Source organism: Oncorhynchus kisutch, linkage group LG10 (assembly GCF_002021735.2).
Source record: "Oncorhynchus kisutch isolate 150728-3 linkage group LG10, Okis_V2, whole genome shotgun sequence".
NCBI lineage: Eukaryota > Metazoa > Chordata > Actinopteri > Salmoniformes > Salmonidae > Oncorhynchus > Oncorhynchus kisutch.
The window spans coordinates 16,592,298-16,612,362 of NC_034183.2; the positions used below are offsets into that span (position 1 = coordinate 16,592,298).

Genomic DNA, 20,065 nt, shown 5'->3' on the forward strand with positions numbered 1-20,065 from the left:
TGTCTCCACACACAGCCCAGTCACGGCACTCATTCACTCTGAATCTTATTTTCATTTCCGGGCTGGAACTGCTCAAGCGTTCAGTGTTTATCAGAAGGTGCACTCGCTCGCCAATTGTTTGAGCACCTCAATGCATATTTCTTTAATCCCTTTGGATTAAAAAAAGTGTTCCACATTTCTTGTGCACTTTGCAGTTGCTGACTGAAAACAGGCAAATACTTTTTGCGAGGTCTCTGTGAAGACTTGGCGAGGTCTCTGTGAAGACTTGGCGAGGTCTCTGTGAAGACTTGGCGAGGTCTCTGTGAATACTTGGCGAGGTCACTGTGAAGACTTGGCGAGGTCTCTGTGAAGACTTGGCGAGGTCACTGTGAAGACTTGGCGAGATCACTGTGAAGACTTGGCGAGGTCTCTGGGGTGACTTGGGGAGGTCTCTGTGAAGACTTGGGGAGATCTCTGGGGTGACTTGGGGAGGTCTCTGTGAAGACTTGGCGAGGTCTCTGTGAAGACTTGGCGAGATCACTGTGAAGACTTGGCGAGGTCTCTGGGGTGACTTGGCGAGATCACTGTGAAGACTTGGCGAGGTCTCTGGGGTGACTTGGCGAGATCACTGTGAAGACTTGGGGAGGTCTCTGGGGTGACTTGGGGCGGTCTCTGTGAAGACTTGGGGAGATCTCTGGGGTGACTTGGGGAGGTCTCTGTGAAGACTTGGGGAGATCTCTGGGGTGACTTGGGGAGGTCTCTGGGGTGACTTGGCGAGGTCACTGTGAAGACTTGGCGAGATCACTGTGAAGACTTGGCGAGTTCTCTGGGGTGACTTGGCGAGATCACTGTGAAGACTTGGCGAGGTCTCTGGGGTGACTTGGCGAGATCACTGTGAAGACTTGGGGAGGTCTCTGGGGTGACTTGGGGAGGTCTCTGTGAAGACTTGGGGAGATCTCTGGGGTGACTTGGGGAGGTCTCTGTGAAGACTTGGGGAGGTCTCTGGGGTGACTTGGGGAGGTCTCTGGGGTGACTTGAGTGGAATCCAGATTTTTGGCATTGTGCTTATAAAATAATTTGAGACAAGATTTGGCATTATGTTCACATACTGTCACACAAAGTCTCTACACACATGACATCCTCCCAGTCCACTCAGCCCATTCAAAATTAGCATCCTGTATTTGTTACCATTAAACCTAGTCATTAATGAGCTGTTAAAGAGGCTGGTGTTCATGTGTTTACAATGCATTGGGAAAGTATTTGGACCCCTTGACTTTTTCCATATTTTGTTACGTTACAGGCTTATTTTAAAATTGATTTGTTTTTTTCTCCTAATCAATCTACACACAATACCCGATAATGATAAAGCAAAAACAGGTTTTTAGACATTTTCGCAAATGTATTAAAAATACAAAACTGAAATATCAAATTTACATAAGTATTCAGACCCTTTACTCAGTACTTTGCTGAAGTACCTCTGGCAGTGATTACAGCCTTGAGTCTTCTTGGGTATGACGCTACAAGCATGGCACACCTGTATTTGGGAAATTTCTCCCATTATTCTCTGCAGATCCTCTCAAGCTCTGTCAGGTTGGATGGGGAGCGTCGCTTCACAGCTATTTTCAGGTCTCTCCAGAGATGATTGATCGGGTTTAAGTCTGGGCTCTGGCTTGGACACTCAAGGACATTCAGAGACTTGTCCCGGAGCTTCTTGTGTATTATCTTGGCTGTGTGCTTAGGGCCATTGTCCTGTTGGAAGGTGAACCTTAGCCCCAGTCTGAGGTTCTGAGTGCTCTGGAGCAGGTTTTCATCAAAGATCTCTCTGTACTTTGCTCCGTTCATATTTACCCTCGATCCTGACCAGTCTCCCAGTCCCTGACGCTGAAAAACTTCCCCATAGCATGATGCTGCCACCACCATGCTTCACCGTAGGGATGGTGCCAGGTTTCCTCCAGATGTGATGCTTGGCAATCAGGCCAAAGAGTTCAAGCTTGGTTTCATCAGACCAGAGAATCTTGATTCTCATGGTTTGAGAGTCCTCTGGGTGCCTTTTGGCAAACTCCAAACGGGCTGTCATGTGTCTTTTACTGAGTTTCCGTCGGGCCACTCTACCATAAAGGTGGAGTGCTGCAGAGATGGTTGTCCTTTTGGAAGGTTCTCCCATCTCCACAGAGGAACTCTGGAGCTCTGTCAGAGTGACCATCGGGTTCTTGGTCACCTCCCTGACCAAGTCCATTCTCCCCCGATTGCTCAGTTCTTCCATTTAAGAATGATGGAGACCACTGTGTTCTTGGGGAATGCTGCAGAAATATTTTGTTACCCTTCCCCAGATCTGTTGTTCGACACAATCCTGTCTCTGAGATCTACAGACAATTCCTTCGACCTGATGGCTTGGTTATTGCTATGACATGCACTGTCAACTGTGGGACCTTTATATAGACAGGTGTGTGCCTTTCCAAATCATGTCCAATTAATTGAATTTACCCCAGATGGACTCCAATCAAGTTGTAAAAACATCTCAAGAACGATCAATGGACACAGAATGCACTTGAGCTCAATTCCGAGTCTCAACAAAGTGTCTGAATAAATAAGGTATTTGTTTTATATTTTTTTATAAATGTGCAAAAATGTCTAAAACCCTGTTTTCGCTTTGTCATTATAGGGTATTGTGTGTAGATTTGTATTTAATTCATTTTAGAATAAGGCTGTAACATAACAAATTTTGGAAAAAGTCAAGGGGTCTGAATACTTTCCGAATGCACTATATATCAGATGTCCCTGGCACTCCCAGAAATGGACGGGTGGTATGATTTTAAAATTATCTAGACAGATCAGAGACACTGAGAAGTAGTCATTCAATAGCACAATGATGAGGTCATTATCGTGTGATCGTGTGACTGTGTCAACTGAATGGGTGGTGTCTAGACTCCAGAGGGGGCGACGGAGCAGCAGCCTGTCCTTGGCCAACTCAGTGGTTTAGGTCAGGTAGGTTAGAGACTGGGAACAGGAAATAGGATCCAAGTTCTCCAGAGCAGTGACCGACTCTGGGAACGCGGCTGGTCTAGAGATCATCTGGGAGCTCCAAGAAACACCCTTGGTCCCCTCACCCTCACATCCTCAGGGAAAGGTCAGAGGGGTTAGTGGTGGGTGCAGGATGTGTCACGCGAAGGTGCAGGTGCAACCCTCCCCTCCATCCCTGTCATAAATCTGCCTCCTCTCAAGGCAGGGTTCCTCTCTGTCCCCGAACGGTCAGTCCCTGCTCTCCCTGCTCTCTGTGTTCTCTCCTTCCCAGAGCATTCCTCACATACCAACACCCTGACTGCCCTGCCTGCTGCAGCACTGGGCCTGCATCTGTTCTCTCTGCTGCCTGCCCCATGGGGGCGTACTGGGTTATTATGTGTGTGTGTGTATTTGTACTTGTGTGTGCGCACGCAGCTACACCACTTGACCTCTGTGTACAAACACTCACACCCTCATGACGCTAGAGGACATCCACTCACACCATAGCACATAGCCATCCCAGCCTCGCTAGCCACTCCAGACTCCAGCACAGAGGACCCAGCTTCTTACGTCTACTCTCCATCTATTCTGAACAGTGGCGTTCCATGGGATCGACATGATTAGGCCAAACATGCCAGCCACTTTGTAACACACAAACCATCTCTGTTAGACAGAGAGCACACGTGCACACGCACAGCAAGCCGCTTTATGAACGCACATCTGCCAGCTGTACGGCTTCCGACAGCCTCTCTGTCTCTGGGTGATAACTAAGGTCAGATTTAGGCCGCAGGCAGGAATGTGTTGGCAGGGTGCGATTTCCCCTCGGATAGGATAGCTAGCCGAGAGATTTGGAGTGGTGGCGTGGAGACTCCTGACACAGGCCCGTCTCTGAAGCCACTGGCTAGCTCACTTTCAAATGTGAAATCACTGTAACAGCAGCAGCTGACTGTTTACTCTGTTTCATTTGAATCCATACAGAACCGTACCTCTCCACCGGTTACATAATATTATAAACTGGGTGGTTCGAGCCCTGAATGTTGATTTTCTGACAGCCGTGGTATATCAGACCGTATACCACGGGTATGACAAAACATTTATTTTTACTGCTCTAATTACGTTGGTAACCAGTTTATAATAGCAATAAGGCATATGGGGGTTTGTGAAATATGGCCAAAATACTACGGCTAAGGGCTGTGTCCAGGCACTCCACATTTAAACTCAGTTTTTCACAATTACTGACATTTAATCCTAATAAAAATTCCATGTCTTAGGTCAGTTAGGATCACCACTTTATTTTAAGAATGTGAAATGTCAGAATAATAGTAGAGAGTGATTAATTTAAGCTTTTATTTCTTTCATCACATTCCCTGCAGGTCAGAAGTTTACATACACTCAATTAGTATTTGGTAGCATTGACTTTAAATTGTTTAACTTTGGTCAAGCGTTTCGGGTAGCCTTACACAAGCTTCCACAATAAGTTGGGAGAATTTTGGCCCATTCCTCCTGACAGAGCTGGTGTAACTGAGTCAGGTTTGTAGGCCTCCACGATTTTTCAGTTTGGGGTCATTGTCCATTTGGAAGATCCATTTGCCATGAAGCTTTAACTTCTTGACTGATGTTTTGAGATTTTGCTTCAATATATCTACATAATTGTCCTTCCTCATGATGCCATCTATTTTGTGAAGTGCACCAGTCCCTCCTGCAGCAAAGCACCCCCACAACATGATGCTGCCACCCCCGTGCTTCACAGTTGGGATGGTGTTCTTTGGCTTGCAAGTGTACCCCTTTTTCCTCCAAACATAACGATGGCCATTATGGCCAATCAGTTCTATTTTTGTTTTATCAGACCAGAGGACATTTCTCCAAAAAGTACGATCTTTGTCCCCATGTGCAGTTGCAAACCGTAGTCTGGCTTTTATGGCAGTTTTGGAGCAGTGGCTTCTTCCTTGCTGAGGGGCCTTTCAGGTTATTGCAATATAGGACTCGTTTTACTGTGGATGTGGATACTTTTGTACCTGTTTCCTCCAGCATATTCACAGGGTCCTTTGCTGTTGTTCTGGGATTGATTTGCACTTTTCGCACCAAAGTACATTCATCTCTAGGAGACAGAACACATCTCCTTCCTGAGCAGTATGATGGCTGCGTGGTCCCATGGTGTTCATACTTGCGGACGATTGTTTTGTACAGATGAACGTGGTACCTTCAGGAGTTTGGAAATTGCTCCCAAGGATGAACCAGACTTGTGGAGGTCTCCAATTATTTTCTGAGGTCTTGGCTGATTTCTTTTGATTTTCCCATGGTGTCAAGCAAAGAGGCACTGAGTTTGAAGGTAGGCCTTGAAATACATCTACAGGAACATCTCCAATTGACTCAAATGATGTCAATTACCCTATCAGAAGCTTCTAAAGCCATGACATAATTTTCTGGAATTTTCCAAGCTGTTTAAAGGCACAGTCAACTTAGCGTATGTAAACTTCTGACCCACTGAAATTCTGATACAGTGAATTATAAGTGAAATTATCTGTCTGTAAACAATTGTTGGAAAAATGACTTGTGTCATGCACAAAGCAGATGTCCAAACCGACTTGCCAAAACTGTAGTTTGTTAACAAGAAATTTGTGGAGTGGTTGAAAAACAAGTTTTAATGACTCCAACCTTAGTGTATGTAAACTTCCAACTTCAACTGTATCTATCCAGTCATGTCAGATCTTGGGATATGTAATGAGAGAGAGCATTCGATCAGTGCCTTAGACAGAGGTGAGATGCATGTCAGAGCCAAGCAGACAGCCATGTCTGAATTCTGGAGGCACCTTAGTGGACATGCAGTGATGATTCCTCAAAGTCCCAGGGAGGATCCAATCGCATGTGAGAGTGAAGGTCAAGACAGGGGCTAGGGCTACAGAGCCGAGGTCAGGTTCAGACTCAGGACCTCCCCCATGTGACTGCTGTGCTGTGCCCCCTGCACCGCCCCAGCCTCATCCTCAGGAGGGCTCAGGTGTCGCCACTACCCACTCACTACCCAGCAAACCCCTGACCTGGCCATGCCTTCAAGTACTCTCTCTGGAGACAGCAAACAGTGACCCCACTGCAGTAGTACTCAATAATGATATGGTGACCGTACTGAGAACTCTGTCCTGTCTCAGTTGCAATTACAAAAGAAACATGACACAGGAGCACTTTATCAAAAGGCTACCAGCTACACACAGCCTTCTGTCAGTGAATCTCTCACTTGACTGGAAAGGTTGGGACCTGGGTGAGGAGGATAATTATTTATTTCCATTGGGCCTTTCCTTTACATCATACACTGTTATTAATGAGGGTTGACAGAAAAAACTGCTGCTCTCTGTTTGCAGGGCACGTTGGCGTCTACACAAGAGAAACAAACATGTCAAGATGTTTGTCGGCAATAAAACCCTTGCAATGAAGGCCAGAGAAAACAGATGTTCACTATAGGAGGTATAGCGGAAGAGCAGGTGTGAAGGAACATGATGACTGAATAAAATATTATACTCTGTCAGTTATTTTTGCATTAGGCATAAGACTATTGCCTTTTTCTGATTATGTAAATAATACAAGTGTTTAGTTATGAGTGATTATCCAATGGGTGGGTCTAATCCTGAATGCTGATTGGTTAAAACCGAGCTTCTCGGGCACTATCACTTAATTATTCAAAAACTGTAAATAAACAACCAACATTTCCACTATCAAATGTGTTATTTTCATATACGGCCTATATGGGTATCCTATACCTTGGGGCAAAGCACTTATCCAACTGTCCATCCCTCCTCCCCTATAACACACATCATTTGTCATCATTTGTTTCTACTCGGTGGATCCCTGTTAGTTTACACGCCGGACGTTAGATGGGGCAAAGCACAACCGGGACACATGGAAGCCAGGAAATGTTTTCATTGGCACTGCAGGACGAATGACTGCCACACAAAAACCTCCACAATATCCGTGACACTGTCTTAATAAGCAAGCTAATAACTGCAGTGAGTAATAAGCATGACGGCCAGACTATTATGAGAAAAATGCCATGAATGCATGAGGAAATATGAGACAAAAACATTCCTCTCGATATAAGAAATTACAATTGGATGAAGAGGATCTACACGCATATTACAAAATTAACGGTTCCCCATCTCAATATGGCATTGTTGCCTCTGGAATGGCACTTGTTCAGTGTTATAGACAGGAAATGCAATACAGTGCATTCAGGAAAATTATTCAGACCACTTGACTTTTTCCACATTTTGTTATATTAGACTTATTCTAAAATAGATTGATTAGGGTGGAAAAAAACAATTTAATCTACACACCATATCCCATAATAACTAAGCAAAAACAGATTGTTAGACATTCAGATCCTTTACTCAGTACTTTGTTGAAGCAGCTTTGGTAGCGATTACAGCCTCGAGTCTTCTCCCATTCTTCTCTGTAGATCCTCTCAAGCTCTCTCATGTTGGATGGGAAGTGTGTGCAAAGCTGTCATCATGGCAAAGGGTGGATATTCAAGAATCTCAAATATAAAATATATTTTGATTTGTTTAACACTTGTTTGGTTACCACATGATTCCATATGTGTTATTTGATGTCTTCAGTATTATTCTACAATGTAGAAAATAGTCCAAATAAAGAAAAACCCTTGAATGAGCCGGTGTTCTAAAACCTTTGACCGGTAGTGTATTTCCATAGGTTTTCCTCTCACTTCATGTAATGATATACTTACATTTTAAAACCTCAACCTGAGAATGAAATTAACATAGCTTTAGGTTGAAATGAGTTGAGTTGTAGCAATGTGCCGAAAGGTCTGTCAATGACCCTGACAGGGCTGATTAAACAGTGTGGGGGGGTCAGTGTGGGGGGTGGGCTTAGCTGTTTAGGGGCTGATGGGGTGTGGGTGGGCAGCGGGTTCAGTCTTGTCTCTTTTCTCATGTAGTAAATTTTATCTGGCCGTGAGGCTGTGGTGAACTTGGGGAGCAGTTGGAGGTTAGCTGAAAGGCAGACAGACCCGCTGAGAGACTGACGGACTGACGTACAGATGGGGGGGGGGGCAAAGAGCATGATAAATCCCAGAAATAGCAGCGAACAGAGGAGGGAGGCATAAAGACACACACGCACACACACACGCACACACACACGAAACAGGTGCAGAATGCCCCGGAGCCGCACAAGACACCGCCGCTGCCTTGGTGTTTATTTGTTTCCCCCCCTCACTCCAAGCACTCAAAGGGTAAACGTCTATTCTGGTATAGGGTTACAGCGGAGCTGCCTTGAACCCCGGTTCCAAGCGCATGCCATTCCTAACGGCCCATCGTGCTCCCTGGCACGCATCACCCGCCCCTGACCCCCGTGGGGAGGAAGGGGCACCTCAGCGCGCCCCCCCAGCTCTCACCACCCTCCCCTCCCTCCCCTCCCCTAAAACAGAATGTGACACCTGCCCCCTCTCCTCCGTCCCATTATTGCAGGCTTTATAAGGGGTTAGAGTTGATCAGGGGACGGCTGTGAACTCGCCGGGCCCAGATAGCCATTAGCCACATGCTAGGCTAAAGGAGTTCGCTCAGAGAGGGGAGATGACAGACCTCCTCTGAAAAGCACACAACCACCTGCTCCATTTGGACCCAACGCTTTTCCACCACCAGCAGACGAGCTATCGTTATCGCAAGCCATCTGTTAGCAGATGTCTACCAGCAAGACCTAGTGTGTCCTATCAAATCAAAGTTTATTGGTTGCGTACACAGATTTTTTTTATTTAACCTTTATTTAAATAGGCAAGTCAGTTAAGAACAAATTCTTATTTACAATGACACTCTACCAAGAGGCAAAAGGCCTCCTGTGGGGACGGGGCTGGGATTAAAAATACAAATGTAGGACAAAACACACATCACAACAAGAGAGACACCACAACACTACAAAAAGAGACCCCTGAAGACAACAACACAGCATGGCAGCAACACATGACAGCATAGGATGGTAGCAATACAACATGACAACACGGTAGCGAAACAATATGGCAGCAGCACAACCTGGTAGCAGCACAAAATTGGTATAAACATTGTTAGGCACAGACAACAGCACAAAGGGCAAAAAGGTAGAGACAACAATACATCATGCAAAGCAGCCACAAGTGTCAGTAAGAGTGACCATGATTGAGTCTTTGAATGTAAAGTTGGAGATAAAACTATCCAGTTTGGGGCCTCCCGAGTGGTGCAGCGGTCTAAGGCACTGCATCGCTGTGCAAGAAGCGTTACTACGGGCTGTGTCACAACCAGCCATGGCCGGGAGTTAGGCGGGTTATGTTTCGGAGGACACATTACTCCACCTTAGCCTCTCCCAAGTCAGCGATTAGCAAGATCAAAAAGGGGTTCAAAATACGAAATAAATAAACTGTCCAGTTTGAGTGTTTGTTGCAGCTCCTTCCAGTCGCTAGCTGCAGCGAAAAGAGGAGCGACCCAGGGATGTGTGAGCTTTGGGGACCTTCACCAGAATGTGACTGGCAGAACGGGTGTTGTATGTGGAGGATGAGGGGTGCAGTAGGTATCTCAGATAGGGGGGAGTGAGGCCTAAGAGGGTTTTATAAATTAGCATCAACCAGTGGGTCTTGTGCCGGGTATACAGAGATGACCAGTTCACAGAGGAGTATAGAGTGCAGTGACGTGTCCTATAAGGGGCATTGGTGGCAAATCTGATGGCCGAATGGAAAGAACATCCAGCCGCATGAGAGCACCCTTACCTGCTGATCTATAAATTACATCTCCTTAATCTAGCATTGGTAGGATGGTCATCTGAATCAGGGTTAGTTTGGCAGCTGGGGTGAAAGAGGAGCAATTATGATAGAGGAAACCAAGTCTAGATTTAACTTCAACCTGCAGCTTTGATATGTGCTGAGAGAAGGACAGTGTACCGTCTAGCCATACTCCCAAGTACTTGTATGAGGTGACTACCTTATTAAGATCTAAACCCTCAGATATATTAATCACACCAGTGGGGAGAGGGGCATTTTACAGATGTTATCCCATATGTAAGAAATATCAGAACAAGCAATGTCAGAGTCCAAAATATGGAAAAAGTCAAGAGGCCTTTTTACAAATGTATAAAAAAGAAAAAACTGAAAAGGTACACATATACATAAGTATTCAGACCCTTTACTCAGTACTTTGTTGAAGCACCTTTGGCAGTGATTACAGTATCAAGTTTTCTTGGGTATGACGTGACAAGTATTTGGGGAGTTCCTCCCTTTCTTCTCAGCAGATCCTCTCAAGCTCTGTCAGGTTGGATGGGGAGTGTCGCTGCACAGCTATTTTCAGGTCTCTCCAGAAGTGTTCAATCGGGTTCAAGTCCGGGCTCTGGCTGGGCCACTCAAGGCATTCAGACACTTGACCCAAATCCACTCCTGTGTTGTCTTGGCTGTGTGCTTAAGGTCGTTATCTTGTTGGAGGGGTGAACCTTTTCCCCAGTCTGAGGTCCTGAGTGATCTGGAGCAGGTTTTCATCAAGGATCTCTCTGTACTTCGCTCTGTTCATCTTTGCCTCGATCCTGACTAGCCTCCCAATTCCTGACGCTGAAAGATATCCCCAAAGCATGATGCTACCACCCCCATGCTTCACCGTAGGGATGGTGCCAGGTTTCCTCCAGACGTGACGCTTGGCATTCAGGATAAAGAGTTCAATCTTGGTTTCATCAGACCAGAGAATCTTGTTTCTCATGGTCTGAGAGTCTTGAGGTGCCTTTTGGCAAACTCCAACAGGGCTGTCATGTGCCTTTTACTGAGGAGTGGCTTCCGTCTGGCCACTCTACCATAAAGGCCTGATTGGTGGAGTGCTGCAGAGATGGTTGTCCTTCTGGAAGGTTCTCCCATCTCCACAGAGGAGCTCTGTCAGAGTGACCATTGGGTTCTTGGTATTATGGGGTATTGTGTGTAGATTGCTAAGGAATTTGTTTTGATTTAATCCATTTTAGAATAATGCTGTAACAAAAAACAAAATGTAGAAAAAGTCAAGGCGTCTGAATACTTTCCAAAGGTACTGTGTGTATATATATATAGCCTGCTGTCCTGTACCTTTGCCCCACTACTCTGGATTACCGACCTCTGCCTGACCTGACCCTGAGCCTGCCTGCCATCCTGTACTTTAGCCCCACTACTCTGGATTACCGACCTCTGCCTGACCTGACCCTGAGCCTGCCTGCCATCCTGTACCTTAGCCCCACTACTCTGGATTACCGACCTCTGCCTGACCTGACCCTGAGCCTGCCTGCCATCCTGTACCTTAGCCCCACTACTCTGGATTACCGACCTCTGCCTGACCTGACCCTGAGCCTGCCTGCCATCCTGTACCTTAGCCCCACTACTCTGGATTACCGACCTCTGCCTGACCTGACCCTGAGCCTGCCTGCCGTCCTGTACCTTTGCCCCACTACTCTGGATTACCGACCTCTGCCTGACCTGACCCTGAGCCTGCTGTCCTGTAGCTTTGCCCCACTACTCTGGATTACCGACCTCTGCCTGACCTGACCCTGAGCCTGCCTGCCATCCTGTACCTTTTCCCCACTACTCTGGATTACCGACCTCTGCCTGACCTGACCCTGAGCCTGCCTGCCATCCTGTACCTTAGCCCCACTACTCTGGATTACCGACCTCTGCCTGACCTGACCCTGAGCCTGCTGTCCTGTACCTTTGCCCCACTACTCTGGATTATCAATCTCTGCCTGACCTGACCCTGAGCCTGCCTGCCATCCTGTACCTTAGCCCCACTACTCTGGATTACCGACCTCTGCCTGACCTGACCCTGAGCCTGCCTGCCATCCTGTACCTTTTCCCCACTACTCTGGATTACCGACCTCTGCCTGACCTGACCCTGAGCCTGCCTGCCATCCTGTACCTTTGTCCCACTACTCTGGATTACCGACCTCTGCCTGACTTGACCCTGAGCCTGCTGTCCTGTACCTTTGCCCCACTACTCTGGATTATCAATCTCTGCCTGACCTGACCCTGAGCCTGCCTGCCATCCTGTACCTTAGCCCCACTACTCTGGATTACCGACCTCTGCTTGACCTGACCCTGAGCCTGCCTGCCATCCTGTACCTTTTCTCCACTACTCTGGATTACCGACCTCTGCCTGACCTGACCCTGAGCCTGCTGTCCTGTAGCTTTGCCCCACTACTCTGGATTACCGACCTCTGCCTGACCTGACCCTGAGCCTGCTGTCCTGTAGCTTTGCCCCACTACTCTGGATTACCAACCTCTGCCTGACCTGACCCTGAGCCTGCCTGCCATCCTGTACCTTTTCCCCACTGCTCTGGATTATTGACCCCCTGTTGCTGTAATAAACACTGTTACTTCGACATAGTCTGCATTTGGGTCTTACCTGAAACGTGATAGTATGTCCGAAACACATTGCTTATCTAAATATTTTCCCTTATCGTGGCATATAACTTTTTTCTTCACCTTTATTCCAAAATGTTAATTGGACTGCAACACTTAAAAGCCAATGATGTAACATAGGTATGAAGGCCAACAAGAAATTAAGTAATGTATGTCTGACATAAATGTATGACTGATAATGAGATATGGCAAAACAGGGTAAACAACATGCCCTCGCCATAGTTATGTAATCGAATAGTGCGGTAGGTAACCTAGCGGTTAAGAGTGTTGGGCCAGTAATCAAAAGGTCGCTGGTTCGAATCAAGGCACTTAACCCTAATTACTCCTGTAAGTCGCTCTGGATAAAAGAGTCTGCTAAATTACAAACATTTCAATGAATATTAGTATAGTACAGAAATGGCTGAGGGAGAGAGGGAAGGTGAGCGGATTATGTCAAGTATCAATCAGAACGTGAGTAGCAGCATGGAGGCGTGTGACATCCATGGTGCCATTACACGCTACTCAGCCACGTGGATGGAGGGTAGGGACAACTGGGCAGAAACCCAGCATGGTGTGTGTACCAGAGTGCTGTGAGTGGTGGTGGTAGTGAGAGGGTGTGTGGAACTATATGTGTGTACTCTGGGATACTGCCATTTATCACTCACAACGCATAAGAACTATGTGTGTGTGTGTGTGTGTGTGTGTGTGTGTGTGTGTGTGTGTGTGTGTGTGTGTGTGTGTGTGTGTGTGTGTGTGTGTGTGTGTGTGTGTGTGTGTGTGTGTGTGTGAGTGTGTGAGTGTGTGAGTGTGCAACTGTGTGTATACGTATGTAGGCCTTATTTGTGAAGGAAAGTGGTCAGTGCAGATACAACTGGCATACTGGCATATCTTCAATTTCAAGGGACATGGGTCCATGAGAGTGTATGTACATGAACATTTGAGGGGACAGCATATAGTCAGTCATCATATGAAGCCAGGGAATAGATGGGAAAAGGGTAGGGCATACCATACATCTTTCCCTCGTCGGAGAGGATAATCTTCCTGCGTCCGCAGGGCGGGTAGATGGACAGTGCCTCATGGAAGCTCTGTTCGATGTCAGGGCTCCACACGCCCTCCGCATCGTTCTCCAGAGCCTTGTCCAGAGGCTCGTTCAGCTCCTCACTGCTGCCCCCAGGGGAGGGGGCCGGCACCCACTCCGCAGACGTGGTGGGGGCAGGGGGGGACCACAGGACAGGGCTGGGGTTGGAGGGATCGGGGGGGTAGACCCAGGAGGGGGAAGGGGCTTGAGGTGGGGTGTAGATGGTCTTCCAGGGGCCAATGACAGAACAAGACAGGGGAGAGTGATCCTGAGAAAGCAAAATACATAACATTTAGGTCAGGTGAGGTTGAGCCAAGGAGTGCTGGCTAGAAGAATGTTAGGCCAAGAACAAGAGCATAGGAAGGCAATACCCATCGGAAACAGTGAATGACCATATGATATGCTTTAAAGGATAACAAGGATTGCTTTCAAATATTGATTATGCTGCTAAGTATTTGATACTTTGAATTGTCTAGGTATCCATAGTTATGTACTGTCTGTGACTATGTATGATAAGCTATTCCCATGCTAAAAACTTGCCAGATCTCACTCAAACCATACATTCAAACATCAAGAAACTTCCTGGTAAAATTAAGATGAAACAAAAACCACAACAGAATTCTGGTCATTTGACGTCAGCCCAAGGAGGTTGAACTATCTAGGAAAGCGATAGCTATGTCAGCTGAGTGTGGTCATATGAAGAGCGGCGTGCGCGCAAATGCTATGAAATCTTAGATCACATCAATGGGGAGTTGCTAATACTACTTGGATAAAGCACCTCGGACCAGAAATTAGATTATGGAGCCATGAAAACAAACAGCATTGGCACCTAGAGGCCATCAGCTCTTCAGATGGCTGAAGAGATGGCTGACGAGAGGGCCGGAGAGAGAGGGCCGAGGGAGAGGGCCGAGGGTGAGGCAGAGGAGTAACAGACTGGGAAATACATGAAACTGGGATCTCAAACACACCGCCATTGACATTTTCAAATACTTTATCTGTGCTCGATTGAGCTTGCCTGGCTTAATGGACCAATAAAATAGTACCAAAACTGTAAACTCTGCCCATCTGGCAGTCTACAGGCAAGCTGAAGCAAACGTGCAAAGTAGAGGTCGACCGATTAATCGGAATGGCCAATTAATTAAGGCCGATTTCAAGTTTTCATAACAATTGGAAATCGGTATTTTTGGACACCGATTTGGCCGATTTAAAAAAATATTTTTTACATTTTATTTATTTTTATTCCCCTTTTATTTCATCTTTATTTAACTAGGCAAATCCGTTAAGAACACATTCTTATTTTCAATGACGGCCTAGGAATGGTGGGTTAACTGACTCGTTCAGGGGCACAACGACAGATGTTTACCTTGTCAGCTCGGGGGATTCAATCTTGCAACCTTACAGTTAACTAGTTCAATAATCTAACCACCTGATTACATTGCACTCCATGAGGAGCCTGCCTGTTACGCGAATGCAGTAGAAGCCAAGGTAAGTTGCTAGCTAGCATTAAACTTAACTTATAAAAAACAATCAATCATAATCACTAGTTAACTACACATGGTTGATGATATTACTAGTTTATCTAGCGTGTCCTGCGTTGCATATAATCGATGCGGTGCATATCGTTGCTCCAATGTGTACCTAACCATAAACATCAATGCCTTTCTTAAAATCAATAGTAATTGATCTTTCAGTAATTCACTGAAAGAATAAACGTCTTGGTTTCGAGATGATAGTTTCCAGATTCGACCATATTAATGACCTAAGGCTCGTATTTCTGTGTGTTATTATGTTATAACTAAGTCTATGATTTGATAGAGCAGTCTGATAAGAGCAGTCTGAGCGGTGGTAGGCAGCAGCAGGCTCGTAAGCATTCATTCAAACAGCACTTTCGTGCGTTTTGCCAGCAGCTCTTCGTTGTACTTCAAGCATTGCGCTGTTTATGACTTCAAGCCTATCAACTCCCGAGATTAGGCTGGTGTAACCGATGTGAAATGGCTAGCTAGTTAGCGGGGTGCGCGCTAATAGCATTTCAAACGTCACTCGCTCTGAGACTTGGAGTAGTTATTCCCCTTGCTCTGCATGGGTAACGCTGCTTCGAGGGTGGCTGTTGTCGATGTGTTCCTGGTTCAAGCCCAGGTAGGAGCGAGGATAGGGATGGAAGCTATACTGTTACACTGGCAATACTAAAGTGTCTATAAGAACATCTAATAGTCAAAGGTTAATGAAATACAAATGGTATAGAGAGAAATAGTCCTATAATTCCTATAATAACTACAACCTAAAACTTCTTACCTGGGAATATTGAAGACTCATGTTAAAAGGAACTACAAGCTTTCATATGTTCTCATGTTCTGAGCAAGGAACTGAAACGTTAGCTTTCTTACATGGCACATATTATACATGGCACATATTGGAATTTTACTTTCTTCTCCAACACTTTGTTTTTGAATTATTTAAACCAAATTGAACATGTTTCATTATTTATTTGAGGCTAAATTGATTTTATTGATGTATTATATTAAGTTAAAATAAGTGTTCATTCAGTATTATTGTAATTGTCATTATTACAAATAAAGAAATAAAAATCGGGATCGGCTTTTTTTGGTCCTCCAATAATCGGCATCGGCATTGAAAAATCATAATCAGTCGACCTCTAGTTCAAAGTATGTGAAAGATTTCAAATAGTATTTGAACCCAGGTTGGGGATAGACAGAGACACTTGGTCAGACACATCAAGGAGGAGGTCATATCATATCAGGGTTATTTAGGTAATTACACTTCGAAACACTCAAGGAAATTATCAGGCTAGATGTTTGAGAACTGGTCAGGACATGGGGTCAGGGAAAAACTCCTAGATCTCCAAACGTCTCATCACAAGAAATGGATGAATCTCAATCATTGTTTGTGTTCCTCCAGAGGCAATCTGGGCTGCCAATTAAGGCTATTGACAGTGTTAGTCAGTATGAATCATGATTTGCCTGGTTGTATTCGGCCCTCCTGTTTGCCACAGTGACAATATTTAGCTTAAGGCAAATGTCCTGCAATTCTACACATTTAGCCATGTGGCTGAGATAACATTTACTGTTTTAAGTTTACACTGAAAACGTTTTTCCATTCCGATCTACTGTTTGGATAAAACAAATGCTTAGGCAGCTCCCCCATTACTTTTCTGTGCAGAAAAACCACGAGTGAGTAACGATCTCCATCCAGCCAGTCACCCTCTCTTACTCTGAGCCCCCTGACGTACCAATGGGCTTTCCATAAATGAGTTGGCCAGTTAACCATACATGTACACACACACACACACACACAAAACGAACACACACACATGACCAAGATAACTAAAATACACAAACCAAACAAACACATGAGACAATGTATCTATTCAGAGGCCATGGGGCAAACTGACCACACACAGATCAACATCCATACACAAACAACAGGTAGTGACGAGAGGTTGACCGATTAATCGGAATGGCCGATTAATTAGGGCCGATTTCAAGTCGGAAATCGGTATTTTTGGGCGCCGATTTGCAGATAAAAAAATATATATATATTTTTTTTTTACATCTTTATTTCACTAGACAAGTGAGTTAAGAACACATTCTTATTTTCAATGACGGCCTATGAACCGTGGGATAACTGCCTTGTTCAGGGGCAGAACGACAGATTTTCACCTTGTCAGCTCGGGGGATTCAATCTTGCAACCTTACAGTTAACTAGTCCAACGCAATAACGACCTGCCTCTCTCTCATTGCATTCCACAAGGAGACTGTTATGCGAATGCAGTAAGCCAAGGTAAGTTGCTAGCTAGCATTAAATGTATCTTATAAAAAAACAATCAATCATAATCACCAGTTAACTACACATGGTTGATGATATTGCTAGATATTATCTTGCGTGTCCTGCGTTGCATATAATCTGACTGAGCATACAAGTATCTGACTGAGCGGTGGTAGGCAGAAGCAGGCGAGTAAACATTCATTCAAACAGCACTTTCGTGCGTTTTGCCAGCAGCTCTTCGTCGTGCGTCAAGCATTGCGCTGTTTATGACTTCAAGCCTATCAACTCCCGAGATGAGGCTCGTGTAACCGAAGTGAAATGGCTAGCTAGTTAGCGCGCGCTAATTGTCGTTTTGTTGCTGGTTCGAGCCCAGGGAGGAGCGAGGAGAGGGACGGAAGCTATACTGTTATACTGGCAATACTAAAGTGCCTGTAAGAACATCCAATAGTCAATTGTTAATGAAACACAAATGGTATAGAGAGAAATAGTCCTATAATTCCTATAACTACAACCTAAAACTTCTTACCTGGGAATATTGAAGACTCATGTTAAAAGGAACTACAAGCTTTCATATGTTCTCATGTTCTGAGCAAGGAACTGAAACGTTAGCTTTCTTACATGGCACATATTATACATGGAACATATTGCACTTTTACTTTCTTCTCCAACACTTTGTTTTTGCATTATTTAAACCAAATTGAACATGTTTCATTATTTACTTGAGGCTAAATTGATTTTATTGATGTATTATATTAAGTTAAAATAAGTGTTCATTCAGTATTGTTGTAATTGTCATTACAAATTTCATCGGTATCGGCTTTTATGGTCCTTCAGTAACCGGTATCGGTATCAACGCTGAAAAATCATAATCGGTCGACCTCTAGTAATGACCCTCACACTCCCTCCATATTTATTTATTTATTTAACCTTTATTTAACTAGGCAAGTCAGTTAAGAACAAATTCTTATTTACAATGACAGCCTAGGCCCTATTGTCTGTCTCTCTCTCTTTTTATCTAACTGTTTCTCTCTCTGTCTCTCACTCCCTATTGTCTGTCTCTCTCTGTTTCTCCCTCCCTCCCTCTCGCTCTCTCAATTTTTGCTCTTTGTTTTTCTCTCTCTGTTTCTCTTTCCCTCTCCCCCCTCCCTCGTTCTCTGGACTCTCCATACTGAACTATAATTTAGTGAGTTAACAAAAGAACCCAGGAATGTACAGGCTACATGGACACTATATTAACCTAATTGAAAAACCTGAATGATGGGGATAACACTACAGAGGGGTATACTACAAAGCAGGATCAATGAGTTAGCCAGCTAACTTTGATATACAACCAGAAATAACTGCAAATGTTATGGTTCATTAAGAAAGCTAAACTTAAATATGTGTTTATCATTGTTGAGTAAACTGGATCATTCCCATTTCAAACTTATCTTTCTAAAAAATAAAAAGTTATGTCAGAATATTTAGGCAAGTTAGCTGGCTAACTAATTGATCCTGCTTTGTAGTAGCCCTCTGGTAGAATTCAGACTATGTCTCATTACTATTGACTGACCCTAAAGAAGCACTGAACTAAAGCTCTGTCAAGCACACCATACTGAGTGTGACAGTGTTTACTCCAATCAGTTTGTTTAGGGTGGGCTTTCTGGAATAGTTATGAAACTTGTTGTAATGGAATATCTGTCTCGGCCAAACCCCTGCTAAGGCCTTGTCATAATAACACCAAGTAAAACAACTGAGTAGGGCAAACTTACACTGTAGAGCCCCTTTCGTCGCTCTGGTGGTGAACCTTAGTAACTTTTTAAATAAGGGGTCTATGGTGAAATGGTTTTTGTGGTCATTGTATCTTTGCTGTGCTTCAAGAGAGTATGTTTCATAACTTTGCTCACAAAGTAACCTGGTGTAAAGGACAACTGTAATTACAATGTAATAGTCCAATACTGATAAAGAAAGAGAATGTTTAGTGCAGTGAGATCTGTGGGCCATAAGCCATTAGAGTGCTGGTTAGGTTCCTAAGTCAAAGTGTCCAGCAGGGTTAATTGACCTAAGCCCCTTAAACCAGGCTGCCCCTTCCACGGCGCCCTTATCCCCTACCTCGGCCCCTCTCCCCTGGGCCTGCTCAGCGGGATAATCCCCCAGCTGGTGCTGCGCTCAGGGGCCCCTCCCAGACACAGACACACACATACAGACGAGCACACACACACGTTCATTATGAAAACTGAAATACACATAGGCCCACTTATTCAAACTATTGTGTGTTGCCCACTCAGTGTGCTGTAGGTTGGGAAGGTCTATGGGTGGCAGGGGGCACCAACTGAGGCCCACGCCAGAGAGGGTTGGCAGGTGGAGGGGTGTATGGGGGCAGCAGAGAGGGGGAGGGGCTCCGCTGGACACAATCTCCTCTAATCGGGACCGGAATGTAAAGCTTGAAAACATACTCCCATATAACGCCGTGGCCGTCATCCCAAATGAAAACATACTCTCACATAACGCTGTGGCCGTCATCCCAAATGAAAACATACTCTCATATAACGCCGTGGCCGTCATCCCAAATGAAAACATACTCTCATATAACGCCATGGCCGTCATCCCAAATGAAAACATACTCTCACATAACGCTGTGGCCGTCATCCCAAATGAAAACATACTCTCATATAACGCCGTGGCCGTCATCCCAAATGAAAACATACTCTCACATAACGCTGTGGCCGTCATCCCAAATGAAAACATACTCTCACATAACGCTGTGGCCGTCATCCCAAATGAAAACATACTCTCACATAACGCTGTGGCCGTTATCCCAAATGAAAACATACTCTCATATGATGATCAGGAATCAGGCTGGGCGGGGAGTGGAAAAGCAT

At 45.1% G+C, this 20,065-nt stretch overlaps 1 protein-coding gene across 1 annotated transcript in view; it reads right to left on the minus strand.

The window, feature by feature from the left end:
* LOC109898723 (transcriptional enhancer factor TEF-3) overlaps nucleotides 1-20,065 on the minus strand; it is a 38,509-nt gene extending 18,444 nt beyond the window's left edge. The window contains exons 1-2 of the mRNA XM_031832849.1: nucleotides 20,018-20,065; nucleotides 13,350-13,689 (exon numbers count right to left, since the gene is read on the minus strand). Coding sequence (XP_031688709.1) covers nucleotides 13,350-13,689; nucleotides 20,018-20,065 — 388 coding nt within the window. The remainder of the gene's footprint in view (nucleotides 1-13,349; nucleotides 13,690-20,017) is intronic.